We start from the raw sequence: 21,290 nt of genomic DNA on the forward strand, positions 1-21,290 counted from the left end.
ACTGGCTGCTCTGGCTGCTCCATGCTGACTGGCTGCTCTGGCTGCTACATGCTGACTGGCTGCTCTGGCTGCTACATGCTGACTGGCTGCTCTGGCTGCTACATGCTGACTGGCTGCTCTGGCTGCTATATGCTGACTGGCGGATCTGGCTGCTACATGCTGACTGGCTGCTCTGGCTGCTACATGCTGACTGGCTGCTATATGCTGACTGGCGGATCTGGCTGCTCCATGCTGACTGGCGGATCTGGCAGATCCTGGCTGACTGGCTGCTCTGGCTGCTACATGCTGACTGGCTGCTCTGGCTGCTACATGCTGACTGGCTGCTACATGCTGACTGGCGGATCTGGCTGCTCCATGCTGACTGGCGGATCTGGCAGATCCTGGCTGACTGGCGGATCTGGCAGATCCTGGCTGACTGGCGGATCTGGCAGATCCTGGCTGACTGGCGGATCTGGCAGATCCTGGCTGACTGGCGGATCTTGGCTGACTGGCGGATCTGGCAGATCCTGGCTGACTGGCTGCTCTGGCTGCTACATGCTGACTGGCGGATCTGGCTGCTCCATGCTGACTGGCGGCTCTGGCTGCTCCATGCTGACTGGCGGCTCTGGCTGCTCCATGCTGACTGGCGGCTCCGGGCAGACGGGAACACCTGTAGGGAGGAGACAGAGACAGCATGGTGCGTGGGGCTGCCACAGGACCCACCCGGCTAGGGAGACCTCCAGGAGGCCTGGTGTTAGGAGGAGGCACCTGAAGGACCGGGCTGTGGGGGAGCACTGGAGCTCTGGTGCGCAGCCTTGGCATCACTCCCCCAGGCTGGATCACTACTCTAGCCCGGACCCTCCAGAGTGCAGGCACAGGTTGAACCGGGCTGTGGGTAAGAACGGGAGATCTAGAGCTTACTACGCGCACCTCTCCCTTAGGCTCCACTCCCACATTTGCCCGGCATGAGCGGAGCGCAGGCAGAGGACTCACTGCACCCTTCCAGCGCCCCGGAGACACAGTACGCAGAGCCGGCGCAGGATACCCTGGATCAAAACTGCGTACCGGCGACTAGACACGCTGAGCAGGCACCATACGCCCTGGCTGGATGCCCACACTCGCATGACACTCTCGGGGGGCTGCCCTATAGCGCACCGGGCTATGGACACTACTAGCGACACTGTGCGCTTAACCGCATAACACGGTGCCTGACCAGTAACGCTGCTTATAATAAGCACGAGGAATGAGCTCAGGTCTGCTACCTGGCTTAGCCCCCACCTCATGTGCCCCCAATTTTTGGGGGGGCTGCCTCTCGTACCTGTCGCGCTGCCTCCTCATATCGCCGCCGCTCAGCTTTCGCTGCCTCCAGCTCTGCGATATTCCCCAGCCTGTGCCCAGGGTCCCTCTCTGTTCAAATATCCTCCCATGTCCAGGAGTCCTGTGAGGCTGGCCGCTGTTGTTGCTGCTGCTGCTGCTGCTGCTGTCGCTGTCTGTTACCACGCAGCTTGGTCCTTGGTTGGTGGGTGATTCTGTCACGGGCGTCCTCCTCTTCATCTGAAGAGGAGAGGTGAGAAGGATCGGAGGACCAAAATGCAGCGTGGTTATTTATAAACATCTTTAATAAAGATGATAACTTGAACAATGTATAATACAAAATAAGAAAACGTGTCAAACCGGAAACAGTCCAAACTGGTGTAAAACACAGAGACAGGAACAATCACCCACAAGAGACCTAAAGAATATGGCTGCCTAAATATGGTTCCCAATCAGAGACAACGATAAACACCTGCCTCTGAATGAGAACCACTCCAGGCAACCATAGACTTACCTAGAATACTTAACTAAACACAATCCCATAAATGACAAAACCCCTAGACAAAACAAACCACATAAATCACCCCTGTCACACCCTGGCCTAACCAACATAATAAAGAGAACACAGAATACTAAAACCAGGGCGTGACACATCTACGTTGACATTTTTTGTCATTTAGCAGATGCTCCAATCCAGAGCGAGTTACGGTCAGTGAATTCGTCTTCAGATAGCTAGGTGAGACAACCACATATCACAATCGTAGTCAGAACTAGGTGGAAGACTGAGATGTCTTGTTTAAGATGCACTTAACCAACTGTCATTTCAGTTCTCGTTGTTGTATATGTCTTGTTCGTCTTTGTTATACGTCTTACGCCTCACTAAGACAGTGTTATCTAATGTCCCGGTAGACCTCTTCCTTCGCTCCATCATCCGCAATACCCTACAGCATTGTTTCGCTAAAACTTGTGTACCCCAGCTGCTGTGTGTTTGGTATCTTTTATCATTGTCATGACCCTGGATTCAAGACTGATTGTATCAGGAAGGTCTTTGGTTTCAAGGTTCTGATGAGAAACCATTATATGAGCTTTATGAGACCAGATGAGAACACTTAACCGTGCATTTGTACAGTCAGAGGCTGTATCTAACTATGTCTCTCTCTCTCTCTCTTTCATTCTTTCTTTCTTTCTTTCTCTCTCCTCTCTTTCTCTCTTCTGTCTCTCTTCTCTTTTTCTTCAAACTCTCTCTCTCTCCTTCCGTTCCTATCTCTCTCTCTCTCTCTCTCTCTCTCTCTCTCCTTCCGTTCCTATCTCTCTCTCTCTCTCTCTCTCTCTCTCTCTCTCTCTCTCTCTCTCTCTCTCTCCTTCTGTTCCTATCTCGCTCTCTCTCTTTTCAGCTCCCACCAGATCCCACTACAGTACAGACAGTGGTGAGCGAGGTGCATCAGTGCCCTACTGTATATTGTCTGTCTGTAGACAGGGTCATCACAGGGTCATCACGGGGGACAGTAGTACAGTTACATCAGTTTATACCATGGCATTGTTGAATACTTGTTTCTGATTGGCTTGAAGGGCATTCTAGAGCATGCATTATTTTCCTATAATTCACGGTATAATTAAATGGCTATGAAGTTCCTTCTTACATGTTCTATGATGTAGCTGTAGCTCACTATCTAGCTAGTAAACTTGCTATCTACTTCAGTAAACGTTCTATCTACTTCAGTAAACCTGCTATCTACTTCAGTAAACGTTCGATCTACTTCAGAAACGTTCTATCTACTTCAGTAAACGTTCTATCCACCTCAGTAAACGTGCTATCTACTTTGGTAAACCTGCTATCTACTTCAGTAAACGTGCTAGCTACTTCGGTAAACCTGCTATCTACTTCAGTAAACGTGCTAGCTACTTCAGTAAACCTGCTATCTACTTCAGTAAACGTGCTAGCTACTTCAGTAAACCTGCTATCTACTTCAGTAAACGTGCTAGCTACATCAGTAAACGTTCTATCTACTTCAGTAAACGTGCTAGCTACTTCAGTAAACGTGCTAGCTACTTCGGTAAACCTGCTATCTACTTCAGTAAACGTGCTAGCTACTTCAGTAAACCTGCTATCTACTTCAGTAAACGTGCTAGCTACTTCAGTAAACCTGCTATCTACTTCAGTAAACGTGCTAGCTACATCAGTAAACGTTCTATCTACTTCAGTAAACGTGCTAGCTACTTCAGTAAACGTGCTAGCTACATCAGTAAACGTTCTATCTACTTCAGTAAACGTGCTAGCTACTTCAGTAAACGTGCTAGCTACTTCAGTAAACCTGCTATCTACTTCAGTAAACGTGCTAGCTACATCAGTAAACGTTCTATCTACTTCAGTAAACGTGCTAGCTACTTCAGTAAACGTGCTAGCTACATCAGTAAACGTTCTATCTACTTCAGTAAACGTGCTAGCTACTTCAGTAAACGTTCTATCTACTTCAGTAAACGTGCTAGCTACTTCAGTAAACGTGCTAGCTACTTCAGTGGATGTTGTCACATTTCTACCGCTAAATTAATACATTTCTAGCGGCAAAATGTGTTATAGCTGTAATATAAGCAGGATAATCAACTCGGGGGCGTTCTCTGGAAAATAATGCAACACTTTTTGTAAAGTTAGTGCCATTCCACTGGCGTGTCATGGCACACCTTCCACAGAACACATAGCTCCTTGTTGATTATCCCTTCGGTATGCAGGGGGGAGTCAACATGGGCTCTTCAGCTATGGTTCACAGCTATGCCAGGTCGCAGTTGCAAATGAAAACTTGTTCTCAACTAGCCTACCTGGTTAAATAAAGGTGAAATAAAAAATGTCTCTCGTCTGATGTTGACCAGTGGTGGAAAAGTACCCAACTGTCACACTTGAGGTAAAATAAAGACACCTTAATAGAAAATGACTCAAGTAAAAGTTAAAAGTCACTCAGTAAAATACTACTTGAGTAGTATTGGTTTGAAATATACTTAAGTATCAAAAGTAAATGTAATTGCAAAAATATACCTAAGTATTGAAAGTATAAAGTATAAATTGTTTCAAATTCCTTATATTAAGCAAAACAGACGGCTCCATTTTCTTGTTTTTTAAAGTTTATTTTCTGATAGCCAGGGGCAAGCTCCAACACTCAGACATAATTTACATAGCATGTGTTTTAGTGAGTCGGCCAGATCTGAGGCAGTAGGGATGACCAGGGATGTTCTCTTGATAAGTGTGTGAATTAGACAATGTTTATGTCCTGCTAAGCATTCAAAATGTAACGAGTACTTTTGGGTGTCAGGGAATGTATGGAGTAACAAGTACATAATTTTCTTTAGGAATGTAGTGAAGTAAAAGTAGAAGTTGTCAAAAATATCAATAGTATAGTAAATTACAAATACCCCCCCCAAAAACGACTTAAGCTGTACATTCAAGTATTTTTACTTAATAATATAATAATAATATATGCCATTTAGCAGACGCTTTTATCCAAAGCGACTTACAGTCATGTGTGCATACATTCTACGTATGGGTGGTCCCGGGATCGAACCCACTACCCTGGCGTTACAAGCGCCATGCTCTACCAACTGAGCTACAGAAGGACCAAGTACCAAGTACTTAAGTACTTTACACCACTGACATTGATTGAGTCATTCCTCTTTGACCCTGTGATTGTTCTCTGTCTGGGACAATGGTCATTACATTGATAACAAATGCCATTTCAAGAGCCTGAGACCAATTATCCTAATGATTGTTTACACAGGGATTATAAAGTGTGCGCGTTGCATCGTAGAAGGGAGCTTTCTTACATGTTATTCATTTAGCAGACGCTCTTGTCCGGAACACATTTTCATACTTTTTCGTAAAACAATGTAATAATGCAATATCCAGTCCATAATATTCTGCAGAATAATCACTTTCGATCCAGGCTTTGACATCTCTTTGTAATTTCATTGCCTGTAAATGAAAATCACAGAGGGCTTCTCCATTGTGTTTGCTGTTAGCGCCCCCTGCTGTCTCTTATGTCGTCTTGCATTTGCAATCGGTTAGAGATTGCTACTTGCCCATCCCTCACAGTGTTTCTACTGAGTCGTGCTGCGGTGTTCTGCTGGGACGCAGTGTATGGGTCAGGTCCCAGGCTGAACGCAGTGTATGGGTCAGGTCCCAGGCTGAACGGCTGGGATGCTTGTGTTTCTTCTCTTTCAGACTCCTTCATCTCCAAGTCAGCCTCGTTGCCAGGCTATGGCAGGAACGGACTGCACAGGGTGAGTTCCCTGCTGGGGGGGGTTGTCACAGGATGTGGGTGTTGTAAATGGATCCTGTGTGGACCCAAACCATCCCATAGCAAGAGTAAAGACCAATATCTTTTTTGTATCTCTAAAATAATTATTCTTGTCGTCTGTCTTTTTCAGCCCCAGAGTGCAGATTATTTCCAGTACGACAGCAGCAGTGCAGTTAACTGGGGAATCCGAGGTAAGCAATCGTGGCTTTACCTTTCAATAATTTCACTTACAAATTACAGAACCAATGAGAATATGAATAAATGTGGTGATCAGCTCTTTTTTCTCTCTTTTTCTACAGAATACAAAGTAAGATGTTACGCAAATTAATGAACAAACTGACTATCACTGAACCAAATGTAAGCTGGCTGTAGAGAACACTAGTAGAGAACACTAGTAGAGAACACTAGAAGAGAACACTACTAGAGAACACTACTAAAGAACACTAGTAGAGAACACTAGAAGAGAACACTAGTAGAGAACACTAGTAGAGAACACTAGAAGAGAACACTAGTAGAGAACACTACTAAAGAACACTAGTAGAGAACACTAGAAGAGAACACTAGTAGAGAACACTAGAAGAGAACACTAGTAGAGAACACTACTAAAGAACACTAGTAGAGAACACTAGAAGAGAACACTAGTAGAGAACACTACTAAAGAACACTAGTAGAGAACACTAGAAGAGAACACTAGTAGAGAACACTAGTAGTGAACACTAGTAGAGAACACTAGTAGAGAACACTAGTAGAGAACACTAGTAGAGAACACTAGAAGAGAACACTAGTAGTGAACACTAGTAGTGAACACTAGAAGAGAACACTAGAAGAGAACACTAGTAGAGAACACTAGTAGAGAACACTAGTAGAGAACACTAGTAGAGAACACTAGAAGAGAACACTAGAAGAGAACACTAGTAGAGAACACTAGAAGAGAACACTAGAAGAGAACACTAGTAGAGAACACTAGAAGAGAACACTAGTAGAGAACACTAGTAGAGAACACTAGTAGAGAACACTAGAAGAGAACACTAGTAGAGAACACTAGTAGTGAACACTAGTAGTGAACACTAGTAGTGAACACTAGAAGAGAACACTAGTAGAGAACACTAGTAGAGAACACTAGAAGAGAACACTAGTAGAGAACACTACTAAAGAACACTAGTAGAGAACACTAGAAGAGAACACTAGTAGAGAACACTAGAAGAGAACACTAGTAGAGAACACTACTAAAGAACACTAGTAGAGAACACTAGAAGAGAACACTAGTAGAGAACACTACTAAAGAACACTAGTAGAGAACACTAGAAGAGAACACTAGTAGAGAACACTAGTAGTGAACACTAGTAGAGAACACTAGTAGAGAACACTAGTAGAGAACACTAGTAGAGAACACTAGAAGAGAACACTAGTAGTGAACACTAGTAGTGAACACTAGAAGAGAACACTAGAAGAGAACACTAGTAGAGAACACTAGTAGAGAACACTAGTAGAGAACACTAGTAGAGAACACTAGTAGAGAACACTAGAAGAGAACACTAGAAGAGAACACTAGTAGAGAACACTAGAAGAGAACACTAGAAGAGAACACTAGTAGAGAACACTAGAAGAGAACACTAGTAGAGAACACTAGTAGAGAACACTAGTAGAGAACACTAGAAGAGAACACTAGTAGAGAACACTAGTAGTGAACACTAGTAGTGAACACTAGTAGTGAACACTAGAAGAGAACACTAGTAGAGAACACTAGTAGTGAACACTAGTAGAGAACACTAGTAGAGAACACTAGTAGAGAACACTAGAAGAGAACACTAGTAGTGAACACTAGTAGTGAACACTAGAAGAGAACACTAGAAGAGAACACTAGTAGAGAACACTAGTAGAGAACACTAGTAGAGAACACTAGTAGAGAACACTAGAAGAGAACACTAGTAGAGAACACTAGTAGTGAACACTAGAAGAGAACACTAGAAGAGAACACTAGTAGAGAACACTAGTAGAGAACACTAGTAGAGAACACTAGTAGAGAACACTAGTAGTGAACACTAGAAGAGAACACTAGTAGAGAACACTAGTAGAGAACACTAGTAGAGAACACTAGTAGAGAACACTAGTAGAGAACACTAGAAGAGAACACTAGTAGAGAACACTAGTAGAGAACACTAGTAGTGAACACTAGTAGTGAACACTAGTAGAGAACACTAGTAGAGAACACTAGTAGAGAACACTAGAAGAGAACATTAGATGAGAACACTACTATAGAACACTACTAAAGAACACTAGTAGAGAACACTAGAAGAGAACACTAGAAGAGAACATTAGATGAGAACACTACTATAGAACACTACTATAGAACACTACTAAAGAACACTAGTAGAGAACACTAGTAGAGAACGCTAGTATAGACCACTGGAATAGAACACTAGAAGAGACCACTAGTAGAGAACACTAGTAGAGAACACTAGAAGAGAACATTAGATGAGAACACTACTATAGAACACTACTAAAGAACACTAGTAGAGAACACTAGAAGAGAACACTAGAAGAGGACACTGGTAGAGAGCACTAGAAGAGAACACTCGTAGAGACCACTTGATGAGAATACTAGACAAGAACACTAGAAGAGACCACTAGTAGAGGCCACTAGAAGAGACTACTAGTAGAGACCACTAGAAGAGACCACTTGATGAGAACACTAGAAGAGACCACTAGTAGAGAACACTTGATGAGAACACTAGTAGAAAACACTCGTAGAAAATACTAGAAGAGAACACTAGTAGAGAACACTACTAAAGGACACTAGAGAACACTAGCAGAGAACACTAGAAGTTAAACACTAGTAGAGAACACAAGTAGAGAACGCTAGAAGAGAACGCTATGAGAGAACACTAGAAGAGAACGCTAGGAGAGAACGCTTGAAGAGAACACTAGTAGAAAACACTAGTAGAGAACACTAGAAGAGAACACTAGAAGAGACTACTAGTAGAGACCACTTGATGAGAACACTAGAAGAGAACACTGGAAGAGAACACTAGAAGAGAAAACTGGTAGAGAACACTAGAAGAGACCACTAGTAGAGAACACTTGCAGAGAACACTAGAAGAGACCACTAGTAGAGACCACTAGTAGAGACCACTAGATCAGAACACGAGAAGAGAACGCTAGGAGAGAACGCTAGGAGAGAACACTAGAAGAGAACACTAGAAGAGAACACTAGTAGAGAACACTAGAAGAGAACACTAGTAGTGAACACTAGTAGTGAACACTAGAAGAGAACACTAGAAGAGAACACTAGTAGAGAACACTAGTAGAGAACACTAGTAGAGAACACTAGAAGAGAACACTAGAAGAGAACACTAGTAGAGAACACTAGAAGAGAACACTAGAAGAGAACACTAGTAGAGAACACTAGAAGAGAACACTAGTAGAGAACACTAGTAGAGAACACTAGAAGAGAACACTAGTAGAGAACACTAGAAGAGAACACTAGTAGTGAACACTAGTAGTGAACACTAGTAGTGAACACTAGAAGAGAACACTAGTAGAGAACACTAGTAGAGAACACTAGTAGAGAACACTAGTAGAGAACACTAGTAGTGAACACTAGTAGTGAACACTAGAAGAGAACACTAGTAGAGAACACTAGTAGAGAACACTAGAAGAGAACACTAGTAGAGAACACTAGTAGAGAACACTAGTAGAGAACACTAGAAGAGAACACTAGTAGAGAACACTAGTAGAGAACACTAGTAGTGAACACTAGTAGTGAACACTAGTAGAGAACACTAGTAGAGAACACTAGTAGAGAACACTAGAAGAGAACATTAGATGAGAACACTACTATAGAACACTACTAAAGAACACTAGTAGAGAACACTAGAAGAGAACACTAGAAGAGAACATTAGATGAGAACACTACTATAGAACACTACTATAGAACACTACTAAAGAACACTAGTAGAGAACACTAGTAGAGACCGCTAGTATAGACCACTGGAATAGAACACTAGAAGAGACCACTAGTAGAGAACACTAGTAGAGAACACTAGAAGAGAACATTAGATGAGAACACTACTATAGAACACTACTAAAGAACACTAGTAGAGAACACTAGAAGAGAACACTAGAAGAGGACACTGGTAGAGAGCACTAGAAGAGAACACTCGTAGAGACCACTTGATGAGAATACTAGACAAGAACACTAGAAGAGACCACTAGTAGAGGCCACTAGAAGAGACTACTAGTAGAGACCACTAGAAGAGACCACTTGATGAGAACACTAGAAGAGACCACTAGTAGAGAACACTTGATGAGAACACTAGTAGAAAACACTCGTAGAAAATACTAGAAGAGAACACTAGTAGAGAACACTACTAAAGGACACTAGAGAACACTAGCAGAGAACACTAGAAGTTAAACACTAGTAGAGAACACAAGTAGAGAACGCTAGAAGAGAACGCTATGAGAGAACACTAGAAGAGAACGCTAGGAGAGAACGCTTGAAGAGAACACTAGTAGAAAACACTAGTAGAGAACACTAGAAGAGAACACTAGAAGAGACTACTAGTAGAGACCACTTGATGAGAACACTAGAAGAGAACACTGGAAGAGAACACTAGAAGAGAACACTGGTAGAGAACACTAGAAGAGACCACTAGTAGAGAACACTCGCAGAGAACACTAGAAGAGACCACTAGTAGAGACCACTAGTAGAGACCACTAGATCAGAACACGAGAAGAGAACGCTAGGAGAGAACGCTAGGAGAGAACGCTAGTAGGAAACACTAGGAGAGAACACTAGAAGAGAACGCTAGGAGAGAATGCTTGTAGGAAACACTAGTAGGAAACACTTGTAAAGAACACTAGAAGAGAACACTGGAAGAGAACACTGGAAGAGACCACGAGTAGAGACCATTAGAAGAGACCACTACTAGAGACCACTTCATGAGAACACTAGTAGAGAACACTAGAAGAGAACACTAGAAGAGGACACTCGTAGAGAACACTAGAAGAGGCCACTAGTAGAGACCACTAGAAAAGATCACTAGTAGAGAACACTCGTAGAGAACACTAGAAGAGACCAGTAATAGAGAACAGTCGCAGAGAACACTAGAAGAGACCACTAGTAGAGACCACTTGATGAGAACACTAGAAGAGACCACTAGTAGAGACCACTAGATGAGAACACTAGTAGAGAACACGAGTAGAGAACAGGAGTAGAGAACGCTAGAAGAGAACGCTATGAGAGAATGCTAGGAGAGAACACTAGGAGAGAACTCTAGAAGAGAACACTTGTAGAGAACACTAGTAGAAAACATTAGTAGGAAACACTTGGAAAGAACACTAGAAGAGAACACTGGAAGAGAACACTAGAAGAGAACACGAGTAGAGAACACTAGAAGAGAACACTAGAAGAGAACACAAGTAGAAAACACTAGTAGAGAACACTAGAAGAGAACACTAGAAGAGACCACTAGTAGAGACCACTTGATGAGAACACTAGTATAGAACACAAGAAGAGAACACTAGAAGAGGACACTGGTAGAGAGCACTAGAAGAGAACACTCGTAGAGACCACTTGATGAGAACACTAGACAAGAACACTACTAAAGGACACTAGAGAACACTAGCAGAGAACACTAGAAGTTAAACACTAGTAGAGACCACTAGCAGAGGCGGCCACTAGAAGAGACCACTAGTAGAGACCACTAGAAGAGACCACTTGATGAGAACACTAGAAGAGACCACTAGTAGAGAACACTTGATGAGAACACTAGTAGAAAACACTCGTAGAGAACACTAGAAGAGAACACTAGTAGAGAACACTACTAAAGGACACTAGAGAACACTAGCAGAGAACACTAGAAGTTAAACACTAGTAGAGAACACTAGTAGAGAACACTAGTAGAGAACACGAGTAGAGAACACGAGTAGAGAACGCTAGAAGAGAACGCTATGAGAGAACACTAGAAGAGAACGCTTGTAGAGAACAGTAGTAGAAAACACTAGTAGGAAACACTTGTAAAGAACACTAGAAGAGAACACTGGAAGAGAACACTGGAAGAGAACACTAGAAGAGAACACTGGTAGAGAACACTAGAAGAGAACACTAGTAGAGAACGCTTGAAGAGAACACTAGTAGAAAACACTAGTAGAGAACACTAGAAGAGAACACTAGTAGAGACCACTAGTAGAGACCACTTGAAGAGAACACTAGAAGAGGACACTGATAGAGAGCACTAGAAGAGAACACTCGTAGAGACCACTAGTAGAGGCCACTAGAAGAGACCACTAGTAGAGACCACTAGAAGAGACCACGAGTAGAGAACACTCGTAGAGAACACTAGAAAAGACCACGAGTAGAGAACACTCGTAGAGAACACTAGAAGAGACCACTAGTAGAGAACACTCGCAGAGAACACTAGAAGAGACCACTAGTAGAGACCACTTGATGAGAACACTAGAAGAGACCACTAGTAGAGACCACTTGATGAGAACAATAGTAGAGAACACTCGTAGAGAAAACTAGAAGATAAACACTAGTAGAGAACACGAGTAGAGAACACGTGTAGAGAACGCTAGAAGAGAACGCTATGAGAGAACGCTAGGAGAGAACGCTAGGAGAGAACACTAGAAGAGAACACTTGTAGAGAACACTAGTAGAAAACATTAGTAGGAAACACTTGTAAAGAACACTAGAAGAGAACACTGGAAGAGAACACTAGAAGAGACCACTAGTAGAGCCCACTTGATGAGAACACTAGAAGAGAACACTAGAAGAGACCAATAGAAGAGAACACACGTAGAAAACACTAGTAGAGAACACTAGAAGAGAACACTAGAAGAGACCACTAGTAGAGACCACTTGATGAGAACACTAGTATAGAACACAAGAAGAGAACACTAGAAGATAACACTAGAAGAGGACACTGGTAGAGAACACTAGAAGAGAACACTCATAGAGACCACTTGATGAGACCACTAGACAAGAACACTAGAAGAGACCACTAGTAGAGGCCACTAGAAGAGACCACTAGAAGAGACCACTAGTAGAGACCACTAGATGAGAACACTAGAAGAGACCACTAGTAGAGACCACTTGATGAGAACACTAGTAGAGAACACTAGTAGAGAACACTAGAAGAGAACACTAGAAGAGACCACTAGTAGAGACCACTAGTAGAGACCACTTGATGAGAACACTAGAAGAGGACACTGGTAGAGAACACTAGAAGAGAACGCTAGGAGAGAACGCTTGTAGAGAACATTTGTAGAAAACACTAGTAGAGAACACTAGAAGAGACCACTAGTAGAGACCACTAGAAGAGACCACGAGTAGAGAACACTCGTAGAGAACACTAGAAGAGACCACTAGTAGAAAACACTTGTAGAGAACAATAGAGGAGACCACTAGTAGAGAACACGCGCAGAGAACACTAGAAGAGACCACTAGTAGAGACCACTTGATGAGAACACTAGAAGAGACCACTAGTAGAGACCACTTGATGAGACCACTAGTAGAGACCACTAGTAGAGACCACTTGATGAGAACACTAGTAGAGACCACTAGTAGAGACCACTAGAAGAGACCACTCGTAGAGAACACTCGTAGAGAACACTAGAAAAGACAACTAGTAGAGAACACTCGTAGAGAACACTCGAAGAGACCACTAGTAGAGACCACTCGCAGAGAACGCTAGAAGAGACCACTAGTAGAGACCACTTGATGAGAACACTAGAACAGACCACTAGTAGAGACCACTAGTAGAGACCACTAGTAGAGACCACTTGATGAGACCACTCGTAGAGAACACTCGTAGAGAATACTAGAAGAGACCACTAGTAGAGAACACTCGTAGAGAACACTAGAAGAGACCACTACTAGAGACCACTTGATGAGAACACTAGAAGAGACCACTAGTAGAGACCACTTGATGAGAACACTAGTAGAGAACACTCGTAGAGAACACTAGAAGAGACCACTATAGAGACCACTTGATGAGAACACTAGTAGAGAACACTCGTAGAGAACACTAGAAGAGACCACTAGTAGAGACCACTTGATGAGAACACTAGTAGAGAAAACTCGTAGAGAACACTAGAAGAGACCACTAGTAGAGACCACTTGATGAGAACACTCGTAGAGAACACTCGTAGAGAACACTAGAAGAGACCACTAGTAGAGACCACTTGATGAGAACACTAATAGAGAACACTCGTAGAGAACACTCGTAGAGAACACTAGAAGAGAACACTAGTAGAGACCACCAGTAGAGAACACTAGTAGAGAACACTAGAAGAGACCACTTGATGAGAACACTAGTAGAGACCACTAGTAGAGACCACTTGATGAGAACACTAGTAGAGAACACATGTAGGGAACACTAGTAGAGACCACTAGAAGAGTCCACTAGAAGAGACCACTAGAAGAGACCACTAGAATAGGATGTTGCGGAAACGCACACCAAATTGTTGCAGTGAATTGTGTTGTTTTACAGGGTCAGCCATAATAGTACGGCACCCCTGGAGTAAATTATGACGAAGTGCCTTGCTCAAGAACACATTCGATTTTTCACCTTTACAGCTCCTTTATTCAAAACAGAATCCTTTCGGTTCCTGGCTCAACACTCTAACCGCTAGGCCCTATGTCTCTATGAGGAAGTCTGGGCTGGCGGGACACTTCCTACTACAGGAATTGACCTCGTCCATGGTGTCACAGAGATAAGAGTCTCCTCTGCTCCTCTCAGGAGACGGGTTCACCCCAGGTCCACTCACCTGGAAATTAGGTCTGGACGGGGAAGGAGGTTCAAAGCCATTCCGAGAGAGATATGGAGAACGTTGTCTCGACTGATCAGTCAGCTAGTGTCCATCCTATCTTACCTTTAGTATTAACCTCAGGTCAGAACCAGGAAGAGTGATTGTTGTCAGAGGAAGTACAGGTGAATGTATGACCCAGGCAAACATTTGTGATTCGTTGACAATAGGATGGCCAGCATTGCATAGTTTATGTATGGTGTGAAAATCTAAAATAATTTCATGTTTTCCTCATAACCATTCCTCCCTCAGATCTACCCATATGATGTGTTGGTGGTCACCATAAGGAGGCAGAACCAGCCCCCCATCGACGTGGACAGAGCCAGGCTAGAGGTGAGTTTCTCTCAGGTTTGTTAACGCAAGTTATGAACACCTCTCACTGCACATGCTATATTGTATTTCCATTTCTGAGTTGGTTATGACAATGTCTGCAACAACACTAACCTGTGTGTTATCTCTCTTTGCCAGCGCCACCTGTCTCCTGAGGACTTCTACCGGGTGTTTAGGATGACTATGCCTGATTTTGACCGGCTGGCACTGTGGAAGAGAAACGAGCTCAAGAAACAAGTCCGACTGTTCTGAAAGGATCAGACTGTAGAAGCTCAGTATAGCAGCCTGCTGGACTTAACGTTAGAGGGGCCTGAGTCCTCACCGAGAGCCATAATAACCCGTCTGGGTAGTCCTCGATCCCATCAGGTCAGAGTCACAGCAGAACCCGAACTAAAACCAGCTTGGGTTCTAGCCATAGAAATATAATGAGTTGTAATGATAAAGTTCTGTTGTTCCAGGACATCCTCTGGGCCAGAGACATCCAGTCAGCCTGAGTCTATACATCAATAATATATCTCTGGAGAAAGAGGAGTAACAGGCTCCTCCCCCTGAGCCATGTCTGTTTGTGGGAGAACTAGACCAGGCTAGTTCTGCCTATGCTTTCAGTATTATGTGTTTGCTTTATTAGGGGAGTTTAACTATAGTTCAATGGCTGTCATGTCATGAGGTTATAGCAGATTTGAACCCTTTTCAGGTTGCAGGTTTAGAGCTCTGAGACATTATCTTATGATCAAGCAGGAAAGAGAACACCAGCAAACTGTCCAAACAGAACGTTCTACCAGATCAACTCTGTCCTTGCTTTCTTTACTCTAAATATATTGTTTCATTCAGACTTTTATTTATTTATTTTTTACATTGAGACTAAAACGTTGTATTTCTTAATAGAGCAAGGGTCCCCCACGGAGTGAAAGGCTAGATCGATATATTGTGGTAGTACAGTTTAAGAAAATGTGTGGATCATTGTGTGTTTACTGAAAAACCAAAGTAATACAACTATATTAAGAACCAATTAGTTTGTTTGCTTGTGGTGCTTTGTTTTAAATAGCAACATGCTTAAAGAGTGACTGTCCCTAAAAAGCAACTTCTCTTTTTGAAAACAGCCTATGTGGCATCGATATGAGTCAAAAGCATTGATTCAAGTGTTAAAATTGACTACAAAGTGTGAATAGGATAGTTTTGGTCATAAAGTCAGTCTCATCTAAAATCAGAGATTTGCGAGATAATAGAAAAAATGTTATGTCACGGAATGAAGGGTACCCTAACAGAATGAAGGGTACCCTAACAGAATGAAGGGTACCCTAACGGAATGAAGGGTACCCTAACAGAATGAAGGGTACCCTAACGGAATGAAGGGTACCCTAACAGAATGAAGGGTACCCTAACGGAATGAAGGGTACCCTAACAGAATGAAGGGTACCCTAACAGAATGAAGGGTACCCTAACGGAATGAAGGGTACCCTAACAGAATGAAGGGTACCTAACGGAATGAAGGGTACCCTAACAGAATGAAGGGTACCCTAACAGAATGAAGGGTACCCTAACGGAATGAAGGGTACCCTAACGAATGAAGGGTACCCTAACATAATGAAGGGTACCCTAACAGAATGAAGGGTACCCTAACAGAATGAAGGGTACCCTAACAGAATGAAGGGTACCCTAACGGAATGAAGGGTACCCTAACAGAATGAAGGGTACCCTAACGGAATGAAGGGTACCCTAACAGAATGAAGGGTACCCTAACAGAATGAAGGGTACCCTAACGGAATGAAGGGTACCCTAACAGAATGAAGGGTACCCTAACAGAATGAAGGGTACCCTAACGGAATGAAGGGTACCCTAACAGAATGAAGGGTACCCTAACAGAATGAAGGGTACCCTAACAGAATGAAGGGTACCCTAACAGAATGAAGGGTACCCTAACGGAATGAAGGGTACCCTAACAGAATGAAGGGTACCCTAACGGAATGAAGGGTACCCTAACATAATGAAGGGTACCCTAACAGAATGAAGGTTACCCTAACGGAATGAAGGGTACCCTAACAGAATGAAGGGTACCCTAACGGAATGAAGGTTACCCTAACAGAATGAAGGGTACCCTAACGGAATGAAGGGTACCCTAACAGAATGAAGGTTACCCTAACGGAATGAAGGGTACCCTAACAGAATGAAGGGTACCCTAACGGAATGAAGGTTACCCTAACAGAATGAAGGGTACCCTAACGGAATGAAGGGTACCCTAACGGAATGAAGGTTACCCTAACGGAATGAAGGGTACCCTAACGGAATGAAGGTTACCCTAACAGAATGAAGGCTACCCTAACGGAATGAAGGTTACCCTAACGGAATGAAGGGTACCCTAACGGAATGAAGGTTACCCTAACGGAATGAAGGGTACCCTAACGGAATGAAGGGTACCCTAACGGAATGAAGGGTACCCTAACGGAATGAAGGGTACCCTAACGGAATGAAGGTTACCCTAACGGAATGAAGGGTACCCTAACGGAATGAAGGTTACCCTAACGGAATGAAGGGTACCCTAACGAATGAAGGGTACCCTAACAGAATGAAGGGTACCCTAACAGAATGAAGGGTACCCTAACGGAATGAAGGGTACCCTAACAGAATGAAGGGTACCCTAACGGAATGAAGGGTACCCTAACAGAATGAAGGGTACCCTAACAGAATGAAGGGTACCCAACAGAATGAAGGCTACCATAACAGAATGAAGGGTACCCAAATAACAGAATGAAGGGTACCCTAACAGAATGAAGGGTACCCTAACAGAATGAAGGGTACCCTAACAGAATGAAGGCTACCCTAACAGAATGAAGGCTACCCTAACAGAATGAAGGGTACCCTAACAGAATGAAGGGTACCCTAACAGAATGAAGGGTACCTATCTAACAGAATGAAGGGTACCCTAACAGAATGAAGGGTACCCACTAACAGAATGAAGGCTACCCTAACAGAATGAAGGGTACCCTAACAAATGAAGGGTACCCTAACAGAATGAAGGGTACCAAACAATGAATGAAGGGTACCCTAACATAATGAAGGGTACCCTAATTGAATGAAGGGTACCCTAACGGAATGAAGGGTACCCTAACAGAATGAAGGGTACCCTAACAGAATGAAGGGATCTTGAATTGTAACAGAATGAAGGGTACCCTAACAGAATGAAGGGTACCCTAACAGAATGAAGGGTACCCTAACAGAATGAAGGGTACCCTAACAGAATGAAGGGTACCCTAACATAATGAAGGGTACCCTAACAGTTTTCCTTGAGTTGGGTTTATTTCAATGTGGTTTGACATTTTAAATCCCTATGGGGCTCATTAATGACCATCTGTAAATTACACAATGTACATGGAACAATCATTTCAAATATTAATAGCTCCAAATAAAAAAATAAAAAGAAAATGTACTACTTTAAAATGAAGATAGCATTTTAGGCCTTTTATGCTGTCACAGACACTATAATGGCACAAATACAAAGATGAGTCCATCTATCACTATGGCCTCTTGTTCGTTCACGTATCTGCCCTCTCATTGGCTAGAATGGTCCCACCTGATCTCGCCTACTCCCACCTGCTTTCTTCTCTTTGAGGACATGTATTTCCATTGTTAGAGCGGTCAATCGACTATCTTGTCAATATAATAGACAATCTTTGCTACGTGGGAACACACACACAAAAGACACCCACTTGGGTTTTGACCCCCCGTTTGTTGGGTTTTGAAGAGGTTCAGTCATGGCCTTCTTAATGACCAAGCCAACAAATGAGGCCAAATCAGGAAGTTCAGCTCCCCTTTAAACAGACTGAATGCATGTTTCCAGAGAATATAAGACCAGGTTCTTGTCTACATGCTAACAGTTGATTGTTTTACTAAATTGACGGGAAAGATCCAAACAATGTAATGTATGTGTTGGAGTTTTGGATGATTTAGTCTTATCAATTTCAATTGAACCAAAGGGTTTCATTTACAGTAATGGAATATCATGTTATGATTGGATCTTGAATTGTATTCAGAGCTGGGATTGTACTTAGGATAAAAGCTGACGTGACTGACTCTTCATGGGGAGACATGACCTGATTCTAACTCAACACATGGAGACGGAGATCATGAATAGAGATATACATTAATTAGATGGAATCTGCCTGTGGAGGAAAGTGGATTGAAGGGATCGGAGACCAGAAGTCTGGATTAGAGATGAAATAGAGGAATGGATCTGAATTAGATTACAACTGAAAGGGATTGAATGAACTCTTCCTTGAACAATACCAAGGTGAGGAGGGAATGAATGGAGGTGAGAAGGGAAGGAATTGAGGTGAGGAGGAAAGGAATGGAGGTGAGGGAATTTTGTGGATGTAGAAGTGGAATTGATTTGATGGAATTGTCCTGATTGGTCGATGTGGATACCAGTCCAAATGACAACCAGGGTCCTGATATCATTTGTTTTTGTTTTTGTTTCATACAATGCGATCTAAATCAACTTAGGGGGTGAAATGATTACTGGTTGCTAAAGAATACACTATAGTGTGCATACAGTAAAACAAAACATTATCCTGTTGGGTTTTGAAGAGGTGACTCCTGTTGGGTTTTGAAGACGTGACTCCTAGTTATCTCCTGTTGGGTTTTGAAGAGGTGACTCCTAGTTATCTCCTGTTGGGTTTTGAAGAGGTGACTCCTAGTTATCTCCTGTTGGGTTTTGAAGACGTGACTCCTAGTTATCTCCTGTTGGGTTTTGAAGACGTGACTCCTAGTTATCTCCTGTTGGGTTTTGAAGACGTGACTCCTAGTTATCTCCTGTTGGGTTTTGAAGAGGTGACTCCTAGTTATCTCCTGTTGGGTTTTGAAGACGTGACTCCTGTTGGGTTTTGTGGAGGTGACTCCTGTTGGGTTTTGTGGAGGTGACTCCTAGTTATCTCCTGTTGGGTTTTGAAGACGTGACTCCTGTTGGGTTTTGAAGACGTGACTCCTGTTGGGTTTTGAAGATGTGACTCCTAGTTATCTCCTGTTGGGTTTTGAAGATCTCCTGTTGGGTTTTGAAGAGGTGACTCCTAGTTATCTCCTGTTGGGTTTTGAAGTTATCTCCTGTTGGGTTTTGAAGAGGTGACTCCTAGTTATCTCCTGTTGGGTTTTGAAGAGGTGACTCCTAGTTATCTCCTGTTGGGTTTTGAAGAGGTGACTCCTAGTTATCTCCTGTTGGGTTTTGAAGACGTGACTCCTGTTGGGTTTTGAAGACGTGACTCCTAGTTATCTCCTGTTGGGTTTTGAAGATGTGACTCCTAGTTATCTCCTGTTGGGTTTTGAAGAGGTGACTCCTAGTTATCTCCTGTTGGGTTTTGAAGAGGTGACTCCTGTTGGGTTTTGAAGAGGTGACTCCTAGTCATCTCCTGTTGGGTTTTGAAGAGGTGACTCCTAGTTATCTCCTGTTGGGTTTTGAAGAGGTGACTCCTAGTTATCTCCTGTTGGGTTTTGAAGAGGTGACTCCTAGTCATCTCCTGTTGGGTTTTGAAGAGGTGACTCCTAGTCATCTCCTGTTGGGTTTTGAAGAGGTGACTCCTAGTTATCTCCTGTTGGGTTTTGAAGAGGTGACTCCTAGTCCTCTCCTGTTGGGTTTTGAAGAGGTGACTCCTGTTGGGTTTTGAAGACGTGACTCCTAGTTATCTCCTGTTGGGTTTTGAAGAGGTGACTCCTGTTGGGTTTTGAAGAGGTGACTCCTAGTCATCTCCTGTTGGGTTTTGAAGAGGTGACTCCTAGTTTTCTCCTGTTGGGTTTTGAAGAGGTGACTCCTGTTGGGTTTTGAAGAGATGACTCCTAGTCATCTCCTGTTGGGTTTTGAAGAGGTGACTCCTAGTTTTCTCCTACTGGGTTTTCAGGTGGTGACCCCTAGTTATCTCCTGTTGGGTTTTGAAGAGGTGACTCCTAGTCATCTCCTGTTGGGTTTTGAAGAGGTGACTCCTAGTTTTCTCCTACTGGGTTTTCAGGTGGTGACTCCTAGTTATGCAATAGATCATACAATATAATTGGTAGCCTACATGCAAAGCTGTCCTTTCAGTTGTATTTGAATGGTCTGGTATGAGGTTGTGCGTCATAGGAAGAGATAGTTCTGATTTTTAGTGTATACAGCACTGCCTTTATCAGACTCATATTAGTCATACTGACTAGCAGCAGTCATTTAGTATAAATAACTCTTACTGTCATCTTTGTCATGGCTGTTTTGTTTTAAAGGTGTGTGTGTGTGTGTGTGTGTGTGTGTGTGTGTGTGTGTGTGTGTGTGTGTGTGTGTGTGTGTGTGTGTGTGTGTGTGTGTGTGTGTGTGTGTGTGTGTGTGTGTGTGTGTGTGTGTGTGTGTGTGTGTGTGTGTGTGTGTGTGAGAGAGAGAGAGAGAGAGAGAGAGAGAGAGAGAGAGAGAGAGAGAGAGAGAGAGAGAGAGAGAGAGAGAGAGAGAGAGAGAGAGAGAGAGAGAGAGAGTCGCAAGTTATCATAGATATTTACAATACTAACAGCAATACTGGTCAATAATGTACATACAGTACTTCCAGAATTCACAATTTCATTTTTGAATCT

At 43.1% G+C, this 21,290-nt stretch overlaps 1 protein-coding gene across 1 annotated transcript in view; it reads left to right on the plus strand.

Moving 5' to 3' along the window:
* The window catches only part of LOC124014331 (actin-binding LIM protein 3-like), a gene marked incomplete in the record, with an annotated part of 248,175 nt that extends 232,834 nt beyond the window's left edge, over positions 1-15,341 (plus strand). Inside the window, 6 exon segments of the mRNA XM_046329191.1 lie at positions 2,688-2,720; positions 5,501-5,559; positions 5,707-5,767; positions 5,876-5,883; positions 14,640-14,720; positions 14,856-15,341. Of these exon segments, the coding sequence (XP_046185147.1) occupies positions 2,688-2,720; positions 5,501-5,559; positions 5,707-5,767; positions 5,876-5,883; positions 14,640-14,720; positions 14,856-14,969 (356 nt within the window).
* Positions 15,342-21,290: the final 5,949 nt, after the last annotated feature.

This window comes from Oncorhynchus gorbuscha, linkage group LG02 (genome assembly GCF_021184085.1).
Source record: "Oncorhynchus gorbuscha isolate QuinsamMale2020 ecotype Even-year linkage group LG02, OgorEven_v1.0, whole genome shotgun sequence".
NCBI lineage: Eukaryota > Metazoa > Chordata > Actinopteri > Salmoniformes > Salmonidae > Oncorhynchus > Oncorhynchus gorbuscha.